This window comes from Zingiber officinale, chromosome 5A (genome assembly GCF_018446385.1).
Source record: "Zingiber officinale cultivar Zhangliang chromosome 5A, Zo_v1.1, whole genome shotgun sequence".
Taxonomy (NCBI): domain Eukaryota; kingdom Viridiplantae; phylum Streptophyta; class Magnoliopsida; order Zingiberales; family Zingiberaceae; genus Zingiber; species Zingiber officinale.
The window spans coordinates 115,020,590-115,041,802 of record NC_055994.1 but is presented as its reverse complement, the minus strand read 5'-3'; the positions used below and the strand labels follow the sequence as shown (position 1 = coordinate 115,041,802).

Sequence of the window (21,213 nt, the reverse complement as noted above, 5' to 3'; positions counted from 1 at the left end):
GTCCCAAAGAATATAAGAATGTACGAAGAGTAGCCATGTTTGAAGGACTTGAGCTACCTGATGACTTTGAAATAATGTCAGTACAGGAGGGCGATGACCAATCCGACGCTATCTATAGCACCTCTGAAGGGGAAGACCAGTAGGTACTTGCTCATGAACACCTATATGTTTTTATTGAACAAAGAAATTGCTACATGATAGGAAAAACGGGGAGCTGGCAACCTATGGTCCGAGTTACAAAAGAGCAGCATGACTGTCAACATGTCTGGATAATAAATGATGAAATCCCTCCCCCATATGAAAGGTGCCACTGCTGTAAAAGGGAGACAATGAAGAAGCATCGAATGCATTGCCCAAGCTGCAAAATTACATCCTGTGGTATGTGCACTGACAATTATTTTGATATTACAATTCCAGTTCAACGAGAAACAGCTATCCCATACAATCCAGTGAGCTTCATAAAAGAACATCAGGCATATGCTACTTGGGCTGAGGCTGAAATAGAAAGGCTAAGGCAGGAATTAGAGGCAAGTAAATTATTGGCTAAACTCCAGCAAGAACAACTGGTAAAGGAGTCCAAAATAAAAGAAGAGGAACTTATCAGAATAGCTTCAGCAGACAAACTAGAAGCTGATACCGAAAATGAAGAATTTCGATTAAAAATTAAGGCCTTGGAATTAGAAAATCATGACCTCAAGAAACAGTTACAGGAATACAGAGAAGGAACCAATGTTTCTGATCCAGATGGCACTGAAGAAGAAGGGATAAATGTTTTCATCACAGAAGGAAGGGAGAAGGTATTCTCAGCTGAAGAAGACACCTAACCAAAGAAAAAAACAAATGGCTTATTCAATCTAAGTGTTGAAATCCATATTCCTAGAGTCAAGGAATTCAAAGCAAATGCTATTCTGGACACTGGTGCTACAACATGCTGTATAGACCAACAATCCATACCACCAGAAGCTATTGAAGATAACACATTTGTGGTTAATTTCAGTGGTATTAATTCAAAAACAACGGCCACGAAGAAGCTGAAGTATGGGAACATAAAGATTGGGGAACATTCTTTCCGTATTCCCTATACATATGCTTTTCCCCTGGGGGGATATCAACATGATAATTGGCTGCAACTTCATCCGGTCCTTATATGGAGGCATCAGGATAGAAGGAGATGAGGTAACGTTTTATAAAAATATAACAACTATCAAAACACATCAAACTGTGACTGCAGCACCAGCCATTGAAGAACTCGAACTAGAAGAAGAGGAATACTACCAAATCAAAGAGCAAGTTTGTACCAGGAAAACTACATCAAAGATTGAAGGCATAATACGGAAGCTGACGGATACTGGTTACATTGGAAATGACCCCATGAAGTATTGGCAGCAAAACCAGATCAAGTGCAAACTGGATATCAAAAACCCAGATTTGGTAATTGAAGATCGACCGCTAAAACATGTCACTCCTAAGATACAGGACTCCTTTCAAAAACACATAAAGGCACTACTGGATTTGAAGGTCATTAGGCCATCCAGGAGCAGGCATAGGACAACAGCGATAATAGTTCACTCAGGAACTACCATTGACCTGGCAACCAAGCAAGAAATTAAAGGAAAGGAGCGCATGGTTTTTAATTACAAGAGGCTGAATGACAACACTCATAAAGACCAGTACAGCCTACCTGGTATAAACACAATTATTAAGCGAATTGGAGGAATTAGCATTTACTCCAAATATGATTTAAAATCCGGATTCCACCAAGTTGCTATGGACCCCGAGTCAATAGAATGAACCGCCTTCTGGGTTCCTAATGGGTTGTATGAATGGTTGGTAATGTCATTCGGACTGAAAAATGCTCCAGCCATCTTTCAGAGGAAGATGGACGATTGCTTTAAAGGTACAGAAAATTTCATTGCTGTTTATATTGATGATATCTTGGTATTCTCAAAAACTGAGCAGGAGCACAAAGAGCATTTGGAGGTTATGTTAAAAATTTGCTAGAAGAACGGACTTATTGTAAGTCCTACTACGATGAAGATCGGAACCCCTGTTGTGGAATTCCTTGGTGCAACAATCGGGCCTTCCACTATCAAGCTGCAGACTCACATCATCTCCAAAATTACTGATTTCAAGGAGTCTGAGCTAGAAACAATCAAAGGCCTACGATCTTGGTTAGGCCTTCTTAATTATGCTCGTAGCTATATCCCTAACCTTGGCAGATTATTGGGACCCCTCTACTCCAAAACCAGTCCTACTGGGGAAAGAAAGATGAATTCACAAGATTAGAGTTTGGTCCGAAAGATCAAAAGAATGATCTCTGATCTCCCAGATCTTGCAATCCCCCCTGAAGAATGTTTTATTATCCTAGAGACTGATGGGTGCATGGAAGGATGGGGCGGCATTTGTAAATGGAAGAGGAAGAAAGATGACCCACGAACTGAAGAAAAGATCTGTGCATATGCTAGCGGGAAGTATTCTCCTCTGAAATTAACAATTGATGCCGAAATTCATGCTGTGATGAGCAGCTTGAGCAGCTTCAAAATCTATTATCTTGACAAGAAGGAGCTTATCCTCAGGACTGATTGCCAGGCAATTATAAGTTTCTTCAACAAGTCTGCTCAGAATGAGCCCTCAAGAGTCCGATGGTTATCTTTTACAGATTATATTACCGGACTAGGAATCGATATACAATTCCAGCATATTGATGGTAAGGATAATACACTTGCTAACGCCTTATCACGCCTTATCTGTTCTCTTACAGGCTCATGACTACCTCAAGAAGAAGACTATTTAGCCTTAGCCCAAGTGGAGGAAACAATGATCCAGCTAGTGAGGAAGCCCAATACCAAGGCATCCCAGCACCTGAAGGACCTTATCAATTACTGGATCAGTATGAAGAACTTAGCAGGAGTAGGATGCCAAACCCAAGGATCTTTAGGCCACAAGAAAAAGATCTCCGAGCCCATCTTGAAGATATCGAGTGGACAGCATCACGTCGCGTCCTCAACAGTATTTGGGAGCTCAAGCTTATCAACAATTCCAAAGAAGCAGATTTTGCCTACCGAGGACAACTCAGAGGTGGCCTCTACTTTCAAGATTCCCTTCCTGAGGTGACAAAAGCTAAGGAAGAATTATTGGACCTCTTCATCAAAGCTCAAAACATCATTCAGCGAATAAGGGACACACCACCATAAGGAAGCATGATGGACCCATAAATCCAAAGAAAGCAGATACGATAGTACTCTGCTAGTTATCTTTATTTCTAGCCTATTTGGGAGCTCAAGCTTATCAACAATTCCAAAGAAGCAGATTTTGCCTACCGAGGACAACTCAGAGGTGGCCTCTACTTTCAAGATTCCCTTCCTGAGGTGACAAAAGCTAAGGAAGAATTATTGAACCTCTTCATCAAAGCTCAAAACATCATTCAGCGAATAAGGGACACGCCACCATAAGGAAGCATGATGGACCCATAAATCCAAAGAAAGCAGATACGATATTACTCTGCTAGTTATCTTTATTTCTAGCCTTTAGCTTTATAGCTTTACTTTTGGCCGCTTTATTCTAAAGACAAATGGACTGAGCCCCGGGGAGCCGTCCACTACTCTAAAGATAAGGATGCCTTGTCAGATCACACTAGGTATGCGTGTAAAGGACTAGATATGGGTAGATTTGCTTGAATGAAGATGGGGCCCAATGAGCACCCTGTTCAACACTTCATACCTCTATATAAGTCCTTAGATAAGCTCATTGCAGAACACAAGTCGAGACACCGACACAAGTTCTACTCTGAGATCTCTTAAGTTTGTAAGTTCTTAAGTTCCTAAACTTGTAATCAAAATCTTTGCAATTTTATAAGTTCTTTTTGCAATTATCTTTGTTATAAGATTAGAAGGCTTCCGCACCTTTTTGGTATCAGAGCGAAGTTCAATTCATGGCTGAGTAAAAACTTTATCAAGGTATTCATTGGCGAGAGGTCCATGGGTCTCCATGTTTGAAAAATATCAACCTAGATTTTAGACAAACATTAATGAGTGTCTTTCTTTAAAATTTTAGATTAGTGAATTGCAACTGTTGATCAGTTATAGCGAAACCTCTTACTGAAGCAGCGCTTTAATAACCAAAGTTCTCTTCAAAAATTCTAAGTCTAGATCTTATTGTGATAAGGCGAACAGGGAACGACGGGCGGATTGCAAAAGGACAGATCCTAACTTGGCAGCAAGGGTAAGTCCAAGGGCACATCTGTATGAGCAAGAAAACCTTTAGAACCCTCTAAGCTGTAAGCATAAGATTTAGAGGAGGAATTAGAGGAGAAAAGAAGTTATAAATGTTTTATGTCTAAACACTGGGAAGAAAAGATTCAGGAATGGTATTCCAAAGCCCATACCTCAAACTTTGAATATCTTGATCTTGCAGAAACTAAGCCAACAGTAAAAGAACTAGCTCACAACCTAGCAATAGTTTACGACCGACTTTGTCTCTCTTGTAGAGCTCATCTTAAAAATTTTAAGAAAATACATGAGGAAATCGAAGAATTAAAAAGACAAAACCTAGAACTAAGAAAATCTCTGATTTCTCTCACCGAAGTAGTCTTATCCCAGCAACCATTGACTGAGAGACAACTCAAGAAATCAATCACCAATATAATTGAACAACCAAAACTCCCTGAAGATTTGAACAAAAAAACTTGAGAGGATAGAAAAGCTTCTTCACAAAGTAGAAGCTTGGGTTAACGCATGAGTTACATCAATACCCAAGCAACAACCAGCTATAGAGAAGCTCTTCAAGCAACTGAAGGAATTGAAGCACCAGCCCTTGGTTTTATTAGACCAGCTGAGTATCAAGGCGCTGTAAAAGGATCTGTTACGGCCATCAAGCAAGCTAACACTCAAATACAACTACTGGTGACGATCCTTGAAAAGCTAGAAAACCTTGAGGAAAGAATCAAGAAGCTTGAAGCAAAAGCTGCAACTCTAGCATCTTTGCCTGACGAGGTAATCCAAAGCTTATCAGATAAAATCAAAAATTTGTCTGTCCAGGAAAAACCTAAAGAAGGCAAAGGCAAGCTCCTAGTATTCAAAGACCCTTACGACATCCTGAAAGAAGTTCAAAAACATCAAAAAGAATGATGACAAGAACTCAAAATCCCCCAGTCACAACAAGAACTGATACAGAAAATTAAAAATTGAGGCCTTGGAATTAGAAACTCATGACATACGAGAAACATTTATCCCTATGCGTCCTTATCATATGGGGGAGGGATTTCATCATTTATTATCCAGACATGTTGACAGTCATGCTGCTCTTTTGTAACTCGGACCATAGGTTGCCAGCTCCCCGTTTTTTCTATCATGTAGCAATTTCTTTGTTCAATAAAAACATATAGGTGTTCATGAGCAAGTACCTGCTAGTCTTCCCCTTCAGAGATGCTATAGATAGCGTCGGATTGGTCATCGCCCTCCTGTACTGACATTATTTCAAAGTCATCGGGTAGCTCAAGTCCTTCAAAATGCCCCTCCTCGCCACATAAGAAACATTTGCATTTCTTATTGCGAATTAAATGTTTCTTTTCTATTCGGGCATGGGATTCATGAGGCTTTCCTTCGTATGTAGTCGACTTCCTGGCTCCATACCTTTTGCCTGTCTTTTGATAATACCCAGGGATAGGTATCTGGCTGCAAAATGATAGATCCTTGAGGGATCTACTGAAGCTGCCTTTTTACATTCTTCCTCAAGGTACCTATAGGTGAATATTATTCTGGGGTGTACCCCTATAGTGTTACCTTGGTATTTTTCTTCGAAGGCTGTTTTTACTCTTTTTCCCAGGTCTCCAGGGAGCTTTAACCAGAACTTCTCGGATAGTTCAGTCCCAGTAAATAACCTTCCTGTTTTAGATGCCAGGTTCATATAATCATTCATGAATGGGATTATATCTTTTACCCGGGTACAGGAAATTCTCTCTAGGTCTTGATACGCTCTGTCTTGGATATTTGTTGATCCCTGAAAAGGGTCTTCAAGTAAGAATATTCTTCTGATTTGGGAGATTATATTCTGTGTTCCATTCCTCCCATCAGCGGAGTTGACAAGCTTCTGGTATTCGGTAGGATAGGTCATTCGCCACTGAATCCAGGTTAGTCTTTCAGTTTCTCCAAGTAGGTTTTCAATAAAATCTACTTTATCCTGCATATCAGAGAAGTTTTGTAATGCCACAATATTTTTTGTTATACCTTTCCATCTTAGGAGGACATCATCAATTTTGGTAAGCTGGGTTGGCAATGTTAAGATGGCACCCGTTTGCTGATGAGCAGAAGGTAGGTTCCACCATTCGGATGTATCTTGTTTGACGAACCTCCTGGGTCTGGCAGATGGCTCAGGAACATAACTCATGGGCTCTAGTTTAGGTCCTGGCGGCTTTGGAGGGAAACCTACCGGGTTCATAGTTTCATCAGCTGGGGTCTGTATTGAGAGTTTGCTTCTTGTGAATAAATATGTTCAGTAAGAGCCTTTAACTGGGGATAATCAGTTATCCATTCTAATTCTTATGTGACAGCAGCAACCAGCTACAGAGAATCAGTTACCCCCCCCCCCAACTTGTGCAAAGGGATTTGTAAACTCCTCGGTAGCTGTGTTCTGCAACGCTAGATATTGCAAATAATCCAAATAGTCATCACGGAGTTGGTAAACGTACATAAAAAATTTGTTGATGACTGTGGTGATTCATCAAGTTGCCTTTGTAACTGCCGTCGGTATTCTCTTGAATCTTGCAACATTCTTGTTGTTTGAGATATGGATGAGGCCAGTGTTTGTGGTCCTTCGACAAGATTTAAATAAGCTTCTTGTTCATAGAATTTGTGCTGAGCAACTCGATAATCTTTAGCCTTTCGGCTGAGGACATTCCGTCTTTCTTTTGAAGACTCCATTCGTATTGTCTTGCCTTTAGATTTCATATGTTCTTTAGCAACATAAAAATCATATTCTTGCGCGCATTCGTCATCACTGCAACAATAGTAACAACTAGAACATTGAGGATTAGCTTTGTATTTGGAACATACCTATATGGTTGTGGAACCAAAGCCTTGTGATCCCCTGTCAGTTGGTTGTAATATTTCGACTTCCCGTATGGATGGGGTGGCAATGTATTCAAGAATGAGTTGAGCTATATATTCTTGTTCTTCAAAATAAATGTCTTCACTGGTTGTGTTGTATGCTAAGATTTTGATTTCACCTCTATAGTCGGTGTCAATAACGCCTCCCATAATAATTATTCCTCTTAATGCTATGTTGGATCGGGGGGCCAGGCGCGCATAAAGTCCTTGAGGAACTTGGATGCATATCCCTGTGGTTAATAACTTTCTTTCCCGATAGACTATAATACATGCTTTGTCTATGGCAATGTCGTACCCTGCCGCTCCATGGCTTCTTCTTATTCCGCACCTTTTTTTATTAGAAGGCTTCCGCACCTTTTTGGTATCAGAGCGAAGTTCAATTCATGGCCGAGTAAAAACTTTATCAAGGTATTCATTGGCGAGAGGTCCATGGGTCTCCATTTTTGAAAAATATCAACCTAGATTTTAGACAAACATTAATGAGTGTCTTACTTTAAAATTTGAGTTTAGTGAATTACAACTGTTGATCAGTTATAGCGAAACCTCTTACTGAAGCAGTGCTTTAATAACCAAAGTTCTCTTCAAAAATTCTAAGTCTAGATCTTATTGTGATAAGGCGACCAGGGAACGACGGGCGGATTGCAAAAGGACAGATCCTAACTTGGCAGCAAGGGTAAGTCCAAGGGCACATCTGTATGAGCAAGAAAACCTTTAGAACCCTCTAAGCTGTAAGCATAAGATTTAGAGGAGGAATTAGAGGAGAAAAGAAGTTATAAATGTTTTATGTCTAAACACTGGGAAGAAAAGATTCAGGAATGGTATTCCAAAGCCCATACCTCAAACTTTGAATATCTTGATCTTGCAGAAACTAAGCCAACAGTAAAAGAACTAGCTCACAACCTAGCAATAGTTTACGACCGACTTTGTCTCTCTTGTAGAGCTCATCTTAAAAATTTTAAGAAAATACATGAGGAAATCGAAGAATTAAAAAGACAAAACCTAGAACTAAGAAAATCTCTGATTTCTCTCACCGAAGTAGTCTTATCCCAGCAACCATTGACTGAGAGACAACTCAAGAAATCAATCACCAATATAATTGAACAACCAAAACTCCCTGAAGATTTGAACAAAAAAACTTGAGAGGATAGAAAAGCTTCTTCACAAAGTAGAAGCTTGGGTTAACGCATGAGTTACATCAATACCCAAGCAACAACCAGCTATAGAGAAGCTCTTCAAGCAACTGAAGGAATTGAAGCACCAGCCCTTGGTTTTCTTAGACCAGCTGAGTATCAAGGCGCTGTAAAAGGATCTGTTACGGCCATCAAGCAAGCTAACACTCAAATACAACTACTGGTGACGATCCTTGAAAAGCTAGAAAACCTTGAGGAAAGAATCAAGAAGCTTGAAGCAAAAGCTGCAACTCTAGCATCTTTGCCTGACGAGGTAATCCAAAGCTTATCAGATAAAATCAAAAATTTGTCTGTCCAGGAAAAACCTAAAGAAGGCAAAGGCAAGCTCCTAGTATTCAAAGACCCTTACGACATCCTGAAAGAAGTTCAAAAACATCAAAAAGAATGATGCCAAGAACTCAAAATCCCCCAGTCACAACAAGCACTGATACAGAAAATACTCCATTATTTGACGACCAGATACGTGACTACCGACAACATCAAAGGAGAAGGTATAATGCCCAAAGAGCCTTGTAGAGAGTAGCTAGACGAATTCGAGGTCAAGGAGCGTACAATTATACTCTGGAGCAGCAGTTGGACCCCCAAACACAACTGCAATTATCCATGCAACAACGGGCTTCCCTAGTACCTGCAGAGGTTCTGTATCATTCCAGACAAGATGATAAGAAGGTAGGTTCCACCATTCGGATGTATCTTGTTTGGCGAACCTCCTGGGTCTGGCAGATGGCTCAGGAACATAACTCAAGGGCTCTGGTTTAGGTCCTGGCGGCTTTGGAGGGAAACCTACCGGGTTCATAGTTTCATCTGGCCTGTATTGAGAGTTTGCTTCTTGTGAATAAATATGTTCAGTAAGAGCCTTTAACTGGGGATAATCAGTTATCCATTCTGATTCTTCTGTGACAGCAGCAACCAGCTGCAGAGAATCAGTTACCCCCCCACCAACTTCCGCAAAGGGATTTGTAAACTCCTCGATAGTTGTGTCCTGCAATGCTAGATATTGCAAATAATCCAAATAGTCATCATCGGAGTTGGTAAACGTACATAAAAAATTTGTTGATGACTGTGGTGATTCATCAAGTTGCCTTTGTAACTGCCATCGGTATTCTCTTGAATCTTGCAACATTCTTGCTGTTTGAGATATGGATGAGGCCAGTGTTTGTGGTCCTTCGATAAGATTTAAATAAGCTTCTTCTTCATAGAATTTGTGCTGAGCAACTCGATAATCTTTAGCCTTTCGGCTGAGGACATTCAGTCTTTCTTTTGAAGACTCCATTTGTATTGTCTTGCCTTTAGATTTCATATGTTCTTTAGCAACATAAAAATCATATTCTTGCGCGCATTCGTCATCACTGCAACAATAGTAACAACCAGAACATTGAGGATTAGCTTTGTATTTGGAACAGACCTGTATGGTTGTGGAACCAAAGCCTTGTGATCCCCTGTCAGTTGGTTGTAATATTTCGACTTCCCGTATGGATGGGGTGGCAATGTATTCAAGAATGAGTTGAGCTATATATTCTTGTTCTTCAAAATAAATGTCTTCACTGGTTGTGTTGTATGCTAAGATTTTGATTTCACCTCTATAGTCGGTGTCAATAACGCTTCCCATAATAATTATTCCTCTTAATGCTATGCTGGATCGGGGGGCCAGGCGCGCATAAAGTCCTTGAGGAACTTGGATGCATATCCCTGTGGTTAATAACTTTCTTTCCCGAGAGACTATAATACATGCTTTGTCTATGGCAATGTCGTACCCTGCCGCTCCATGGCTTCTTCTTATTGGTAGTGCCGCTGTTGCTGATATCCTTCTTACTAATAATTCCTCCTTTTCTCTTTCTGTTTTAGTAAACACTGCAATTATGTGATTTGTAATTTCTTCTTCATCAGAGGGTATCTCTTCATCTCGTGCGTTATATACTGGAGGATTTGTTATTGAGGCAGCCTGATAATTATTAAAACTGAGAGAAATTCTTCCATCTAGAAGGTTTCGTGTATTTACCACCGTTGGTTGCATAGGTATGTTTACTGTTAATTGTCTGATCATCCAATTTTGGCCTAAGACATACCTTGTATTATAGCTCCTCCCGGGAAGTGCTCTTACTCCGTGGCTTGCCAAGTAGTCAACAACATTCTGTACTTCGTATGCAAATCTGCTTCTTTGGAATTGTTGATAAGCTTGAGCTCTCAAATACTGTTGAGGACGCGACGTGATGTTGTCCACTCGATATCTTCAAGATGGGCTCGGAGATCTTTTTCTTGTGGCCCAAAGATCCTTGGGTTTGGCATCCTACTCCTGCTAAGTTCTTCATACTGATCCAGTAATTGATAAGGTCCTTCAGGTGCTGGGATGCCTTGGTATTGGGCTTCCTCACTAGCTGGATCATTATTTCCTCCACTTGGGCTAAGGCTAAATAGTCTTCTTCTTGAGGTAGCCATGGGCCTGTAAGAGAACAGATAAGTCGTGATAAGGCGTCAGCAAGTGTATTATCCTTACCATCAATATGCTGGAATTGTATATCGATTCCCAGTCCGGTAATATAATCTGTAAAAGATAACCATCGGACTCTTGAGGGCTTATTCTGAGCAGACTTGTTGAAGAAACTTATAATTGCCTGGCAATCAGTCCTGAGGATAAGCTTCTTCTTGTCAAGATAATAGATTTTGAAGCTGCTCAAGCTGTTCATCACAGCATGAATTTCGGCATCAATTGTTTATTTCAGAGGAGAATACTTCCCGCTAGCATATGCACAGATCTTTTCTTCAGTTCGTGGGTCATCTTTCTTCCTCTTCCATTTACAAATGTCGCCCTATCCTTCCATGCACCCATCAGTCTCTAGGATAATAAAACATTCTTCAGGGGGGATTGCAAGATCTGGGAGATCAGAGATCATTCTTTTGATCTTTCGGACCAAACTCCAATCTTGTGAATTCATCTTTCTTTCCCTAGTAGGACTGGTTTTGGAGTAGAGGGGTCCCAATAATCTGCCAAGGTTAGGAATATAGCTACGAGCATAATTAAGAAGGCCTAACCAAGATCGTAGGCCTTTGATTGTTTCTAGCTCAGACTCCTTGAAATCAGTAATTTTGGACATGATGTGAGTCTGCAGCTTGATAGTGGAAGGCCCGATTGTTGCACCAAGGAATTCCACAACAGGGGTTCCGATCTTCATCTTAGTAGGACTTAGAATAAGTCCGTTCTTCTGGCAAATTTTTAACATAACCTCCAAATGCTCTTTGTGCTCCTGCTCAGTTTTTGAGAATACCAAGATATCATCAATATAAACAGCAATGAAATTTTCTGTACCTTTAAAGCAATCGTCCATCTTCCTCTGAAAGATGGCTGGAGCATTTTTCAGTCCGAATGGCATTACCAACCATTCATACAACCCATTAGGAACCCAGAAGGCGGTCCATTCTATTGACTCGGGGTCCATAGCAACTTGGTGGAATCCGGATTTTAAATCAAATTTGGAGTAAATGCTACTTCCTCCAATTCGCTTAATAATTGTGTTTCTACCAGGTAGGTTGTACTGGTCGTTATGAGTGTTTTCATTCAGCCTCTTGTAATTAAAAATCATGCGCTCCTTTCCTTTATAAGGCTCTAAAATCTAGGTTGATATTTTTCAAACATGGAGACCCATGGACCTCTCGCCAATGAATACCTTGATAAAGTTTTTACTCAGCCATGAATTGAACTTCGCTCTGATACCAAAAAGGTGCGGAAGCCTTCTAATCTTATAACAAAGATAATTGCAAAAAGAACTTATAAAATTGCAAAGACTTTGATTACAAGCTTAGGAACTTAGGAGATCTCAGAGTAGAACATGTGTCGGTGTCTCAACTTGTGTTCTGCAATGAGCTTATCTAAGGACTTATATAGAGGTATGAAGTGTTGAACAGGGTGCTCATTGGGCCCCATCTTCATTCAAGCAAATCTACCCATATCTAGTCTTTTACACGCATACCTAGTGTGATCTGACAAGGCATCCTTATCTTTAGAGTAGTGGACGGCTCCCCGGGGCTCAGTCCATTTGTCTTTAGAATAAAGCGGCCAAAAGTAAAGCTATAAAGCTAAAGGCTAGAAATAAAGATAACTAGCAGAGTACTATCGTATCTGCTTTCTTTGGATTTATGGGTCCATCATGCTTCCTTATGGTGGCGTGTCCCTTATTCGCTGAATGATGTTTTGAGCTTTGATGAAGAGGTCCAATAATTCTTCCTTAACTTTTGTCACCTCAGGAAGGGAATCTTGAAAGTAGAGGCCACCTCTGAGTTGTCCTCGGTAGGCAAAATCTGCTTCTTTGGAATTGTTGATAAGCTTGAGCTCCCAAATACTGTTGAGGACGCGACGTGATGCTGTCCACTCGATATCTTCAAGATGGGCTCGGAGATCTTTTTCTTGTGGCCCAAAGATCCTTGGGTTTGGCATCCTACTCCTGCTAAGTTCTTCATACTGATCCAGTAATTGATAAGGTCCTTCAGGTGCTGGGATGCCTTGGTATTGGGCTTCCTCACTAGCTGGATCATTGTTTCCTCCACTTGGGCTAAGGCTAAATAGTCTTCTTCTTGAGGTAGCCATGGGCCTGTAAGAGAACAGATAAGTCGTGATAAGGCGTCAGCAAGTGTATTATCCTTACCATCAATATGCTGGAATTGTATATCGATTCCCAGTCCGGTAATATAATCTGTAAAAGATAACCATTGGACTCTTGAGGGCTTATTCTGCGCAGACTTGTTGAAGAAACTTATAATTGCCTAGCAATCAGTCCTGAGGATAAGCTCCTTCTTGTCAAGATAATAGATTTTGAAGCTGCTCAAGCTGTTCATCACAGCATGAATTTCGGCATCAATTGTTGATTTCAGAGGAGAATACTTCCCGCTAGCATATGCACAGATCTTTTCTTCAGTTTGTGGGTCATCTTTCTTCCTCTTCCATTTACAAATGCCGCCCCATCCTTCCATGCACCCATCAGTCTCTAGGATAATAAAACATTCTTCAGGGGGGATTGCAAGATTTGGGAGATCAGAGATCATTCTTTTGATCTTTCGGACCAAACTCCAATCTTGTGAATTCATCTTTCTTTCCCCAGTAGGACTGGTTTTGGAGTAGAGGGGTCCCAATAATCTGCCAAGGTTAGGGATATAGCTACGAGCATAATTAAGAAGGCCTAACCAAGATCGTAGGCCTTTGATTGTTTCTAGCTCAGACTCCTTGAAATCAGTAATTTTGGACATGATGTGAGTCTGCAGCTTGATAGTGGAAGGCCCGATTGTTGCACCAAGGAATTCCACAACAGGGGTTCCGATCTTCATCTTAGTAGGACTTAGAAAAAGTCCGTTCTTCTGGCAAATTTTTAACATAACCTCCAAATGCTCTTTGTGCTCCTGCTCAGTTTTTGAGAATACCAAGATATCATCAATATAAACAGCAATGAAATTTTCTGTACCTTTAAAACAATCGTCCATCTTCCTCTGAAAGATGGCTGGAGCATTTTTCAGTCCGAATGGCATTACCAACCATTCATACAACCCATTAGGAACCCAGAAGGCGGTCCATTCTATTGACTCGGGGTCCATAGCAACTTGGTGGAATCCGGATTTTAAATCAAATTTGGAGTAAATGCTACTTCCTCCAATTCGCTTAATAATTGTGTTTATACCAGGTAGGCTGTACTGGTCTTTATGAGTGTTGTCATTCAGCCTCTTGTAATTAAAAATCATGCGCTCCTTTCCTTTAATTTCTTGCTTGGTTGCCGGGTCAATGGTAGTTCCTGAGTGAACTATTATCGTTGTTGTCCTGTGCCTGCTCCTGGATGGCCTAATGACCTTCAAATCCAGTAGTGCCTTTATGTGTTTTTGAAAGGAGTCCTGTATCTTAGGAGTGACATGTTTTAGCGGTCGATCTTCAATTACCAAATCTGGGTTTTTGATATCCAGTTTGCACTTGATCTGGTTTTGCTGCCAATACTTCATGGGGTCATTTCCAATATAACCAGTATCCGTCAGCTTCCGTATTATGCCTTCAATCTTTGAAGTAGTTTGTCAGGTACAAACTTGCTCTTTGATTTGGTAGTATTCCTCTTCTTCTAGTTCGAGTTCTTCAATGGTTGGTGCTGCAGTCACAGTTTGATGAGTTTTGATAGTTGTTATATTTTTATAAAACGTTACCTCATCTCCTTCTATCCTGATGCCTCCATATAAGGACCGGATGAAGTTGCAGCCAATTATCATGTTGATATCCCCCCCCCCAGTGTTAGGGGAAAAGCATATGTATAGGGAATACGGAAAGAATGTTCCCCAATCTTGATGTTCCCATACTTCAGCTTCTTCGTGGTCGTTGTTTTTGAATTAATACCACTGAAATTAACCACAAATGTGTTATCTTCAATAGCTTCTGGTGGTATGGATTGTTGGTCTATACAGCATGTTGTAGCACCAGTGTCCAGAATAGTATTTGCTTTGAATTCCTTGACTCCAGGAATATGGATTTCAACACTTAGATTGAATAAGCCATTTGTTTTTTTCTTTGGCTGGGTGGCTTCTTCAACTGAGAATACCTTCTCCCTTCCTTCTGTGATGAAAACATTTATCAATATGAATGGAGTCTTCAAAAGAAAGACTGAATGTCCTCAGCCGAAAGGCTAAAGATTATCAAGTTGCTCAGCACAAATTCTATGAAGAAGAAGCTTATTTAAATCTTGTCGAAGGACCACAAACACTGGCCTCATCCATATCTCAAACAGCAAGAATGTTGCAAGATTCAAGAGAATACCGACGGCAGTTACAAAGACAACTTGATGAATCACCACAGTCATCAACAAATTTTTTATGTACGTTTTCCAACTCCGATGATGACTATTTGGATTATTTGCAATATCTAGCATTGCAGGACACAGCTACCGAGGAGTTTACAAATCCCTTTGCGGAAGTTGGTGGGGGGGGGGGGGGGGGGGGGAAACTGATTCTCTGCAGCTGGTTGCTGCTGTCACAGAAGAATCAGAATGGATAACTGATTATCCCCAGTTAAAGGCTCTCACTGAACATATTTATTCACAAGAAGCAAACTCTCAATACTGACCCCAGCTGATGAAACTATGAACCCGGTAGGTTTCCCTCTAAAGCCGCCAGGACCTAAACCAGAGCCCATGAGTTATGTTCCTGAGCCATCTGCCAGACCCAGGAGGTTCGCCAAACAAGATATATCCGAATGGTGGAACCTACCTTTTGTTCATCAGCAAACGGGTGCCATCTTAACATTGCCAACCCAGCTTAACAAAGTTGATGATGTCCTCCTAAGATGGGAAGGTATAACAAAAAATATTGTGGCATTACAAAACTTCTCTGATGTGCAGGATAAAGTAGATTTTATTGAAAACCTACTTGGAGAAACTGAAAGACTAACCTGGATTCAGTGGCGAATGGCCTATCCTACTGAATACCAGAAGCTTGTCAACTCCGCTGATGGGAGGAATGGAACACAGAATATAATCTCCCAAATCAGAAGAATATTCTTACTTGAAGACCCTTTTAAGGGATCAACAAATATCCAAGACAGAGCGTATCAAGACCTAGAGAGAATTTCCTGTACCTAGGTAAAAGATATAATCTCATTCATGAATGATTATATGAACCTGGCATCTAAAACAGGAAGGTTATTTACTGGGACTAAACTATCCGAGAAGTTCTGGTTAAAGCTCCCTGGAGACCTGGGAAAAAGAGTAAAAACAGCCTTCGAAGAAAAATACCAAGGTAACACTATAGGGGTACACCCCAGAATAATATTCACCTATAGGTACCTTGAGGAAGAATGTAAAAAGGCAGCTTCAGTAGATCCCTCAAGGATCTATCATTTTGCAGCCAGATACTTATCCCTGGGTATTATCAAAAGGCAAGCAAAAGGTATGGAGCCAGGAAGTCGACTACATACAAAGGAAAGCCTCATGAATCCCATGCCCGAATAGAAAAGAAACATTTAATTCGCAATAAGAAATGCAAATGTTTCTTATGTGGCGAGGAGGGGCATTTTGCAAGGGATTGTCCTAAAGAATATAAGAATGTACGAAGAGTAGCCATGTTTGAAGGACTTGAGCTACCTGATGACTTTGAAATAATGTCAGTACAGGAGGGCGATGACCAATCCGACGCTATCTATAGCATCTCTGAAGGGGAAGACCAGTAGGTACTTGCTCATGAACACCTATATGTTTTTATTGAACAAAGAAATTGCTACATGATAGGAAAAACGGGGAGCTGGCAACCTATGGTCCGAGTTACAAAAGAGCAGCATGACTGTCAACATGTCTGGATAATAAATGATGAAATCCCTCCCCCATATGAAAGGTGCCACTGCTGTAAAAGGGAGACAATGAAGAAGCATCGAATGCATTGCCCAAGCTGCAAAATTACATCCTGTGGTATGTGCACTGACAATTATTTTGATATTACAATTTCAGTTCAACGAGAAACAGCTATCCCATACAATCCAGTGAGCTTCATAAAAGAACATCAGGCATATGCTACTTGGGCTGAGGCTGAAATAGAAAGGCTAAGGCAGGAATTAGAGGCAAGTAAATTATTGGCCAAACTCCAGCAAGAACAACTGGTAAAGGAGTTCAAAATAAAAGAAGAGGAACTTATCAGAATAGCTTATACACCTGGGTACCGGGGTCTCATAGTTTATAATCCCATTCCTGCGTTACAGAATATCAAGGTGGGGAAGCTATGAGACCCCGGTAGTTTGGCCAAACTAATCTTTTCTTATCGGAAACTTATCGGAAACTATGAGACCCCAGTAGTTTAGATAAACTTATCGGAAACTTATCAGAACGCATGAGGGATCTAAAGGTTTTATTGTGATAAGGACTTTGAAGCCGGAGAGGAAGACTGCTCAAGGAGAAGATCAAAGTTGGATTCAGCTAAGCTCAACTCTAGACGATCGGAACATCATCCAAGCTACGGACAAAAGTCAACTACTGAGTTGACTGTGTCTAGGTGCTTGGGCCAAGTCCAGACGCTCGAAGTCCAAGCGCTCGGACCTGGTCCAGGCGCCTAGATTAGTTCAAGCCAAGTCAGGCGCCTATTTGAGCCATTGCAGCAAGGATCAACTTCGGAGTTCATGTCAACAAGACTCCAGGCGCCCGGACGCCAATAACTTCGTTGATGAAGAGCCGTTGATTTTCGTATTCCTGTTTTCATTTCGTTCAAGCATTAACGTCTATAAGAAGCTACTCCGCCTCCACCGAAGGAGATTCTAATTGAACTTCCACTGTCTTGGATTAGCAACCTTCCCAATTGCAAACCAAGTAAATTTACTGTGTCTCTTACTTTCTGTCTTAATTAACTAATGTGTGTTTGTCCATGCTAAGTTAGAAGCAAGGGAAAGTGCTAATCATTGTTACAGGACTATTCACACCCCCCAGCAGACTTAACATAAACCAACAACTACTGACTGCATAGGATTTTTTACTAACACGCTACATAGGATTTTTTTTACTGAAGCAACTGATCTGTAGTTTGATCAGACCACTACATTTTTCTCATCGTCTATAAGTAACTTGATTGCTAATAACTTGTTACAGACTTACAGCATCAGACTTTGGACTACGTTTTTTATATGAAGGTTTTTGGAAACCAAAAAGGATTAATCACTAACTAATGAAGTTTGTATTTAAGTGGAAAGAAGCAAAACTGGAACAGAGAGCAAAATCATAAGTCTTGAACCTTGATGACTGCTTTTTCAGTAGTAAAATAAGTCAACATAGCAGCGGACATGATGATTTTGAGTTGTGTTCTAGACCAATAATTCCTCCAAAGATTAAAAAACAAGGCTATATCCACAGTTGTCCAATCTCATCATTGCCACTATAGTTGACTAGTGAGGAAGGAAGTCTGCACAAAGGGAAGAGAACAAGAATATAGGTTTTTTCCCTCCTCTTTTGAATGTGAAAAAGTTCAAGTCTCGATACTTCATGGGATAATGTTAGCATTTTAGCGTTCTTTGGTTGAATACAAGTGAAGAGGAGCATTAACACAATGGTAAAGTTGTTATCGTATGACCTTGTGATCATGGATTCGATTCGAGTCACAGAGTCTTGCAATGTAGGATAAGATTGTATACAATAAACTCAATGTAATCAAATATAAAATATATATACTTACGCAAATACAAATAAATGTAATTTGAACAGATGATAAAACCATATTGTGTTTAGATGTGAAGAATATATAAAAAGATGATTAATAAATTCTAACTTATAATTGATTGGAGTTGAAGCTTAGTGGTTTATAGGTCAAATAAAAAATATATTCTAAAATGATACAAGAAATATTATTAATGATATATGCAAGCATAGAGTTCAATAGAAGAGGGATAACATAAATGTAAGAGATCCCAATAATTGGAACTAACAAAGAAGTAATTCCTCTTTTCTAAGGAAAAAAAAATCTAAGTCTTAAAACTTACCAATAACTCCTGATGCAGAAATATGAGGATCAGATAGCAATACATCATAAGGCTGGACCATCTTTAATTTGCCATCTTTCTTTTTCCAAAAGAAAAAATTATTTTTGAATGAAAGAGCAGCCCTTGCACACAAACCAGGTAGAAGAGAAGAAGGTATCCTAGTTGTTTCATTACCACCAAAGTGTTTGGGTTTCCCACTATTATGTTGTAAGCAAAAATGATAGCTCAAACCAGAATCTGAGGAAACTGAAGCAAAATCAATAGCCATTGATAGTGGTACGTCCCAATATGTTCCACTTCTATCAACAAAGAGTCCAGGCCAGGCTGTTTCAAGTGTTAGGTTATGCCCTCGAAGCTGCATAAATAAAGAAAACATGAGCATGTAAGATATTATTTTAAACACAAACAAAAAAAAAACATAACATATAATTGTAAGTAAGAAGATTAGACAAATCAAACTACTACCAATAAAAATCCTAGAGAAGTTTCTAGGTAGCTCAAAATATACAACTACAAATGTAAAAAAGATTAATAATATAAAATGATGAGCAATTGTACAGTACTTGCCTTTTGATTAAATACCGCTTTTCCTCGGGTATTTTTTTGCACATTGTAAAATTCAACAAGAAAAGAAGAATCTTGAGTCAACAGGAACTCAGTACCTAAGCCCCATGAGAATATTTGAGCAAAGTGCTTGTAGATGGTTTTAGGCCATGGGATCTCTTTGAGATGATTTGCTGAAATTTCTTTGATGAAGGGCAAAAATTTCTGTACATTTATTTGTTGTAAGATAGTTGCACACCTGAAAAGTCATAGACGAATACTCCAAGGTCAGAGAAATATATTATGAATGAGTTGAAGAATCTGGAATTTGAAAATTGAATGGAAACATAGATAAAACATTACTCAAAAATTTAAATGGAAAAATAAAAATTAACACGAAAGAGAAAAGGACAGCCCGATGTATGAAGCTCCTGCTAATAAAGAGAAGTCTTATAAAACTAGTATAAGCTAATATAGACCAAGGGATCTTAAAAGACAAAAAGATATGCTACTGTTAAACGGTTCTTTACAAAGGCTGAACCAAGAACAAAATCTATAGTTTGGAATTTTTAATTGAATCATCATTTCATAGAAAACCATTTTGTTATTTCCAAAAAAATAGTCACATTTTGATACAACAAGACAATCAAATTAATCAGGGGGAATGTATGATTTTAAACTTTGAAGATCAATGTCATTGAGTAGCTACAATATATTTATCTTATCTTAATATTTTTCGCATGCAGATGCAATTTTGTTTGGCATGACAAATTATCTCGTCAGCAATTTCTCCACGGGATGATAGTGAACTTTTTTTATGACTTTAGCTAACTAATCTCGTATCAACAACAACAAGACGGACGCGCAGCAATTGTAACCACTAAATTTTCAATGTAATGACATAACCTTTAGTGTTTTAAAAAAAAAAATAGTAGAATTACTCCTTTCCCCAAATTGTAGGTTTGTTTGCTGCCAATGGCAGTGTAGATTTTTCCCAAAGACCAAATCCCACTTGGATATCGATATTGAACAGTGCTTAAGCCAAAGAGAAGTAGAAGACAGATAACGAGGGCAGAAAGGGAAGAGCAAGAAGTGAGGCAATTGATTTCGGCAACGAAGTACCAGTTCTCGGCGAGATGACTCGTGTAGGCGTGGTAGAAGAGGAGGCCCTGTCCTCCGTTGGTAGGGTATCCGGAGAAGGAGGGGACGAGAGGGGATGACATGAAGCGGTGCATGAAATCGAGCTGCTTGGGGCGGGTGATTCGGCGTCCGCGGGAGAGGCCGAGCGGAAGGGGATCGCCGGGGACCGCCCGGGCCGCGCCCTCCATGGTGACCGGCGCCTCCATATCCAGCTCCCATGTTCCGCCGCCATCCTCCGCCCACCGCATCCGGCGCATCATCCCAGTCCCCCCGACGAATCGACGATGCGCGATGGGTAGTCTCGTTCCGTTGTCAGTGCTCGTTCAGCAGTAGGAGCAAAATGGCATGCATAGCACGAGTCGTTTGGTTACCTACCCTAACTCATCTCATTCACAGCATGAGCAATACACGTGGATGCCACAAATAGCATTGATGGGTAATGAATGGCGTGGCCTTGGGCTTCTGTTGGGCCGAATTGGTAATTCTCCGGTAGCAGCAATTTTCTGATGAATATGGTAGGGTGATCCTCAAGTCCCTTCAACCAGATTAGCTAAAGGCGTCTCATGGTGATATGTGCTTTCGTCCTCTTAAAACGATATGGTAGTTAAAGTATAGAATATTATTATATTAAATTATGAGGTTGAAATTTAGTGCATCCGAACATGTCTTCCTCATATTTTGACTATTATACTAATAACTAATAGTCATCCGTGATTTACCTGTTTTATGTTGATCTAGGGACGGATTGATGGGATGAGCGAATCACATTTTACCA

At 40.1% G+C, this 21,213-nt stretch overlaps 1 protein-coding gene across 1 annotated transcript in view; it reads right to left on the bottom strand.

The window, feature by feature from the left end:
• The window catches only part of LOC121981431 (protein TRIGALACTOSYLDIACYLGLYCEROL 4, chloroplastic-like), a 30,290-nt gene extending 9,465 nt beyond the window's left edge, over positions 1-20,825 (bottom strand). The window contains exons 1-3 of the mRNA XM_042533945.1: positions 20,421-20,825; positions 19,323-19,557; positions 18,756-19,110 (exon numbers count right to left, since the gene is read on the bottom strand). Coding sequence (XP_042389879.1) covers positions 18,756-19,110; positions 19,323-19,557; positions 20,421-20,698 — 868 coding nt within the window. The 5' untranslated portion in view covers positions 20,699-20,825. The remainder of the gene's footprint in view (positions 1-18,755; positions 19,111-19,322; positions 19,558-20,420) is intronic.
• Between the last annotated feature and the right edge of the window lie 388 nt (positions 20,826-21,213).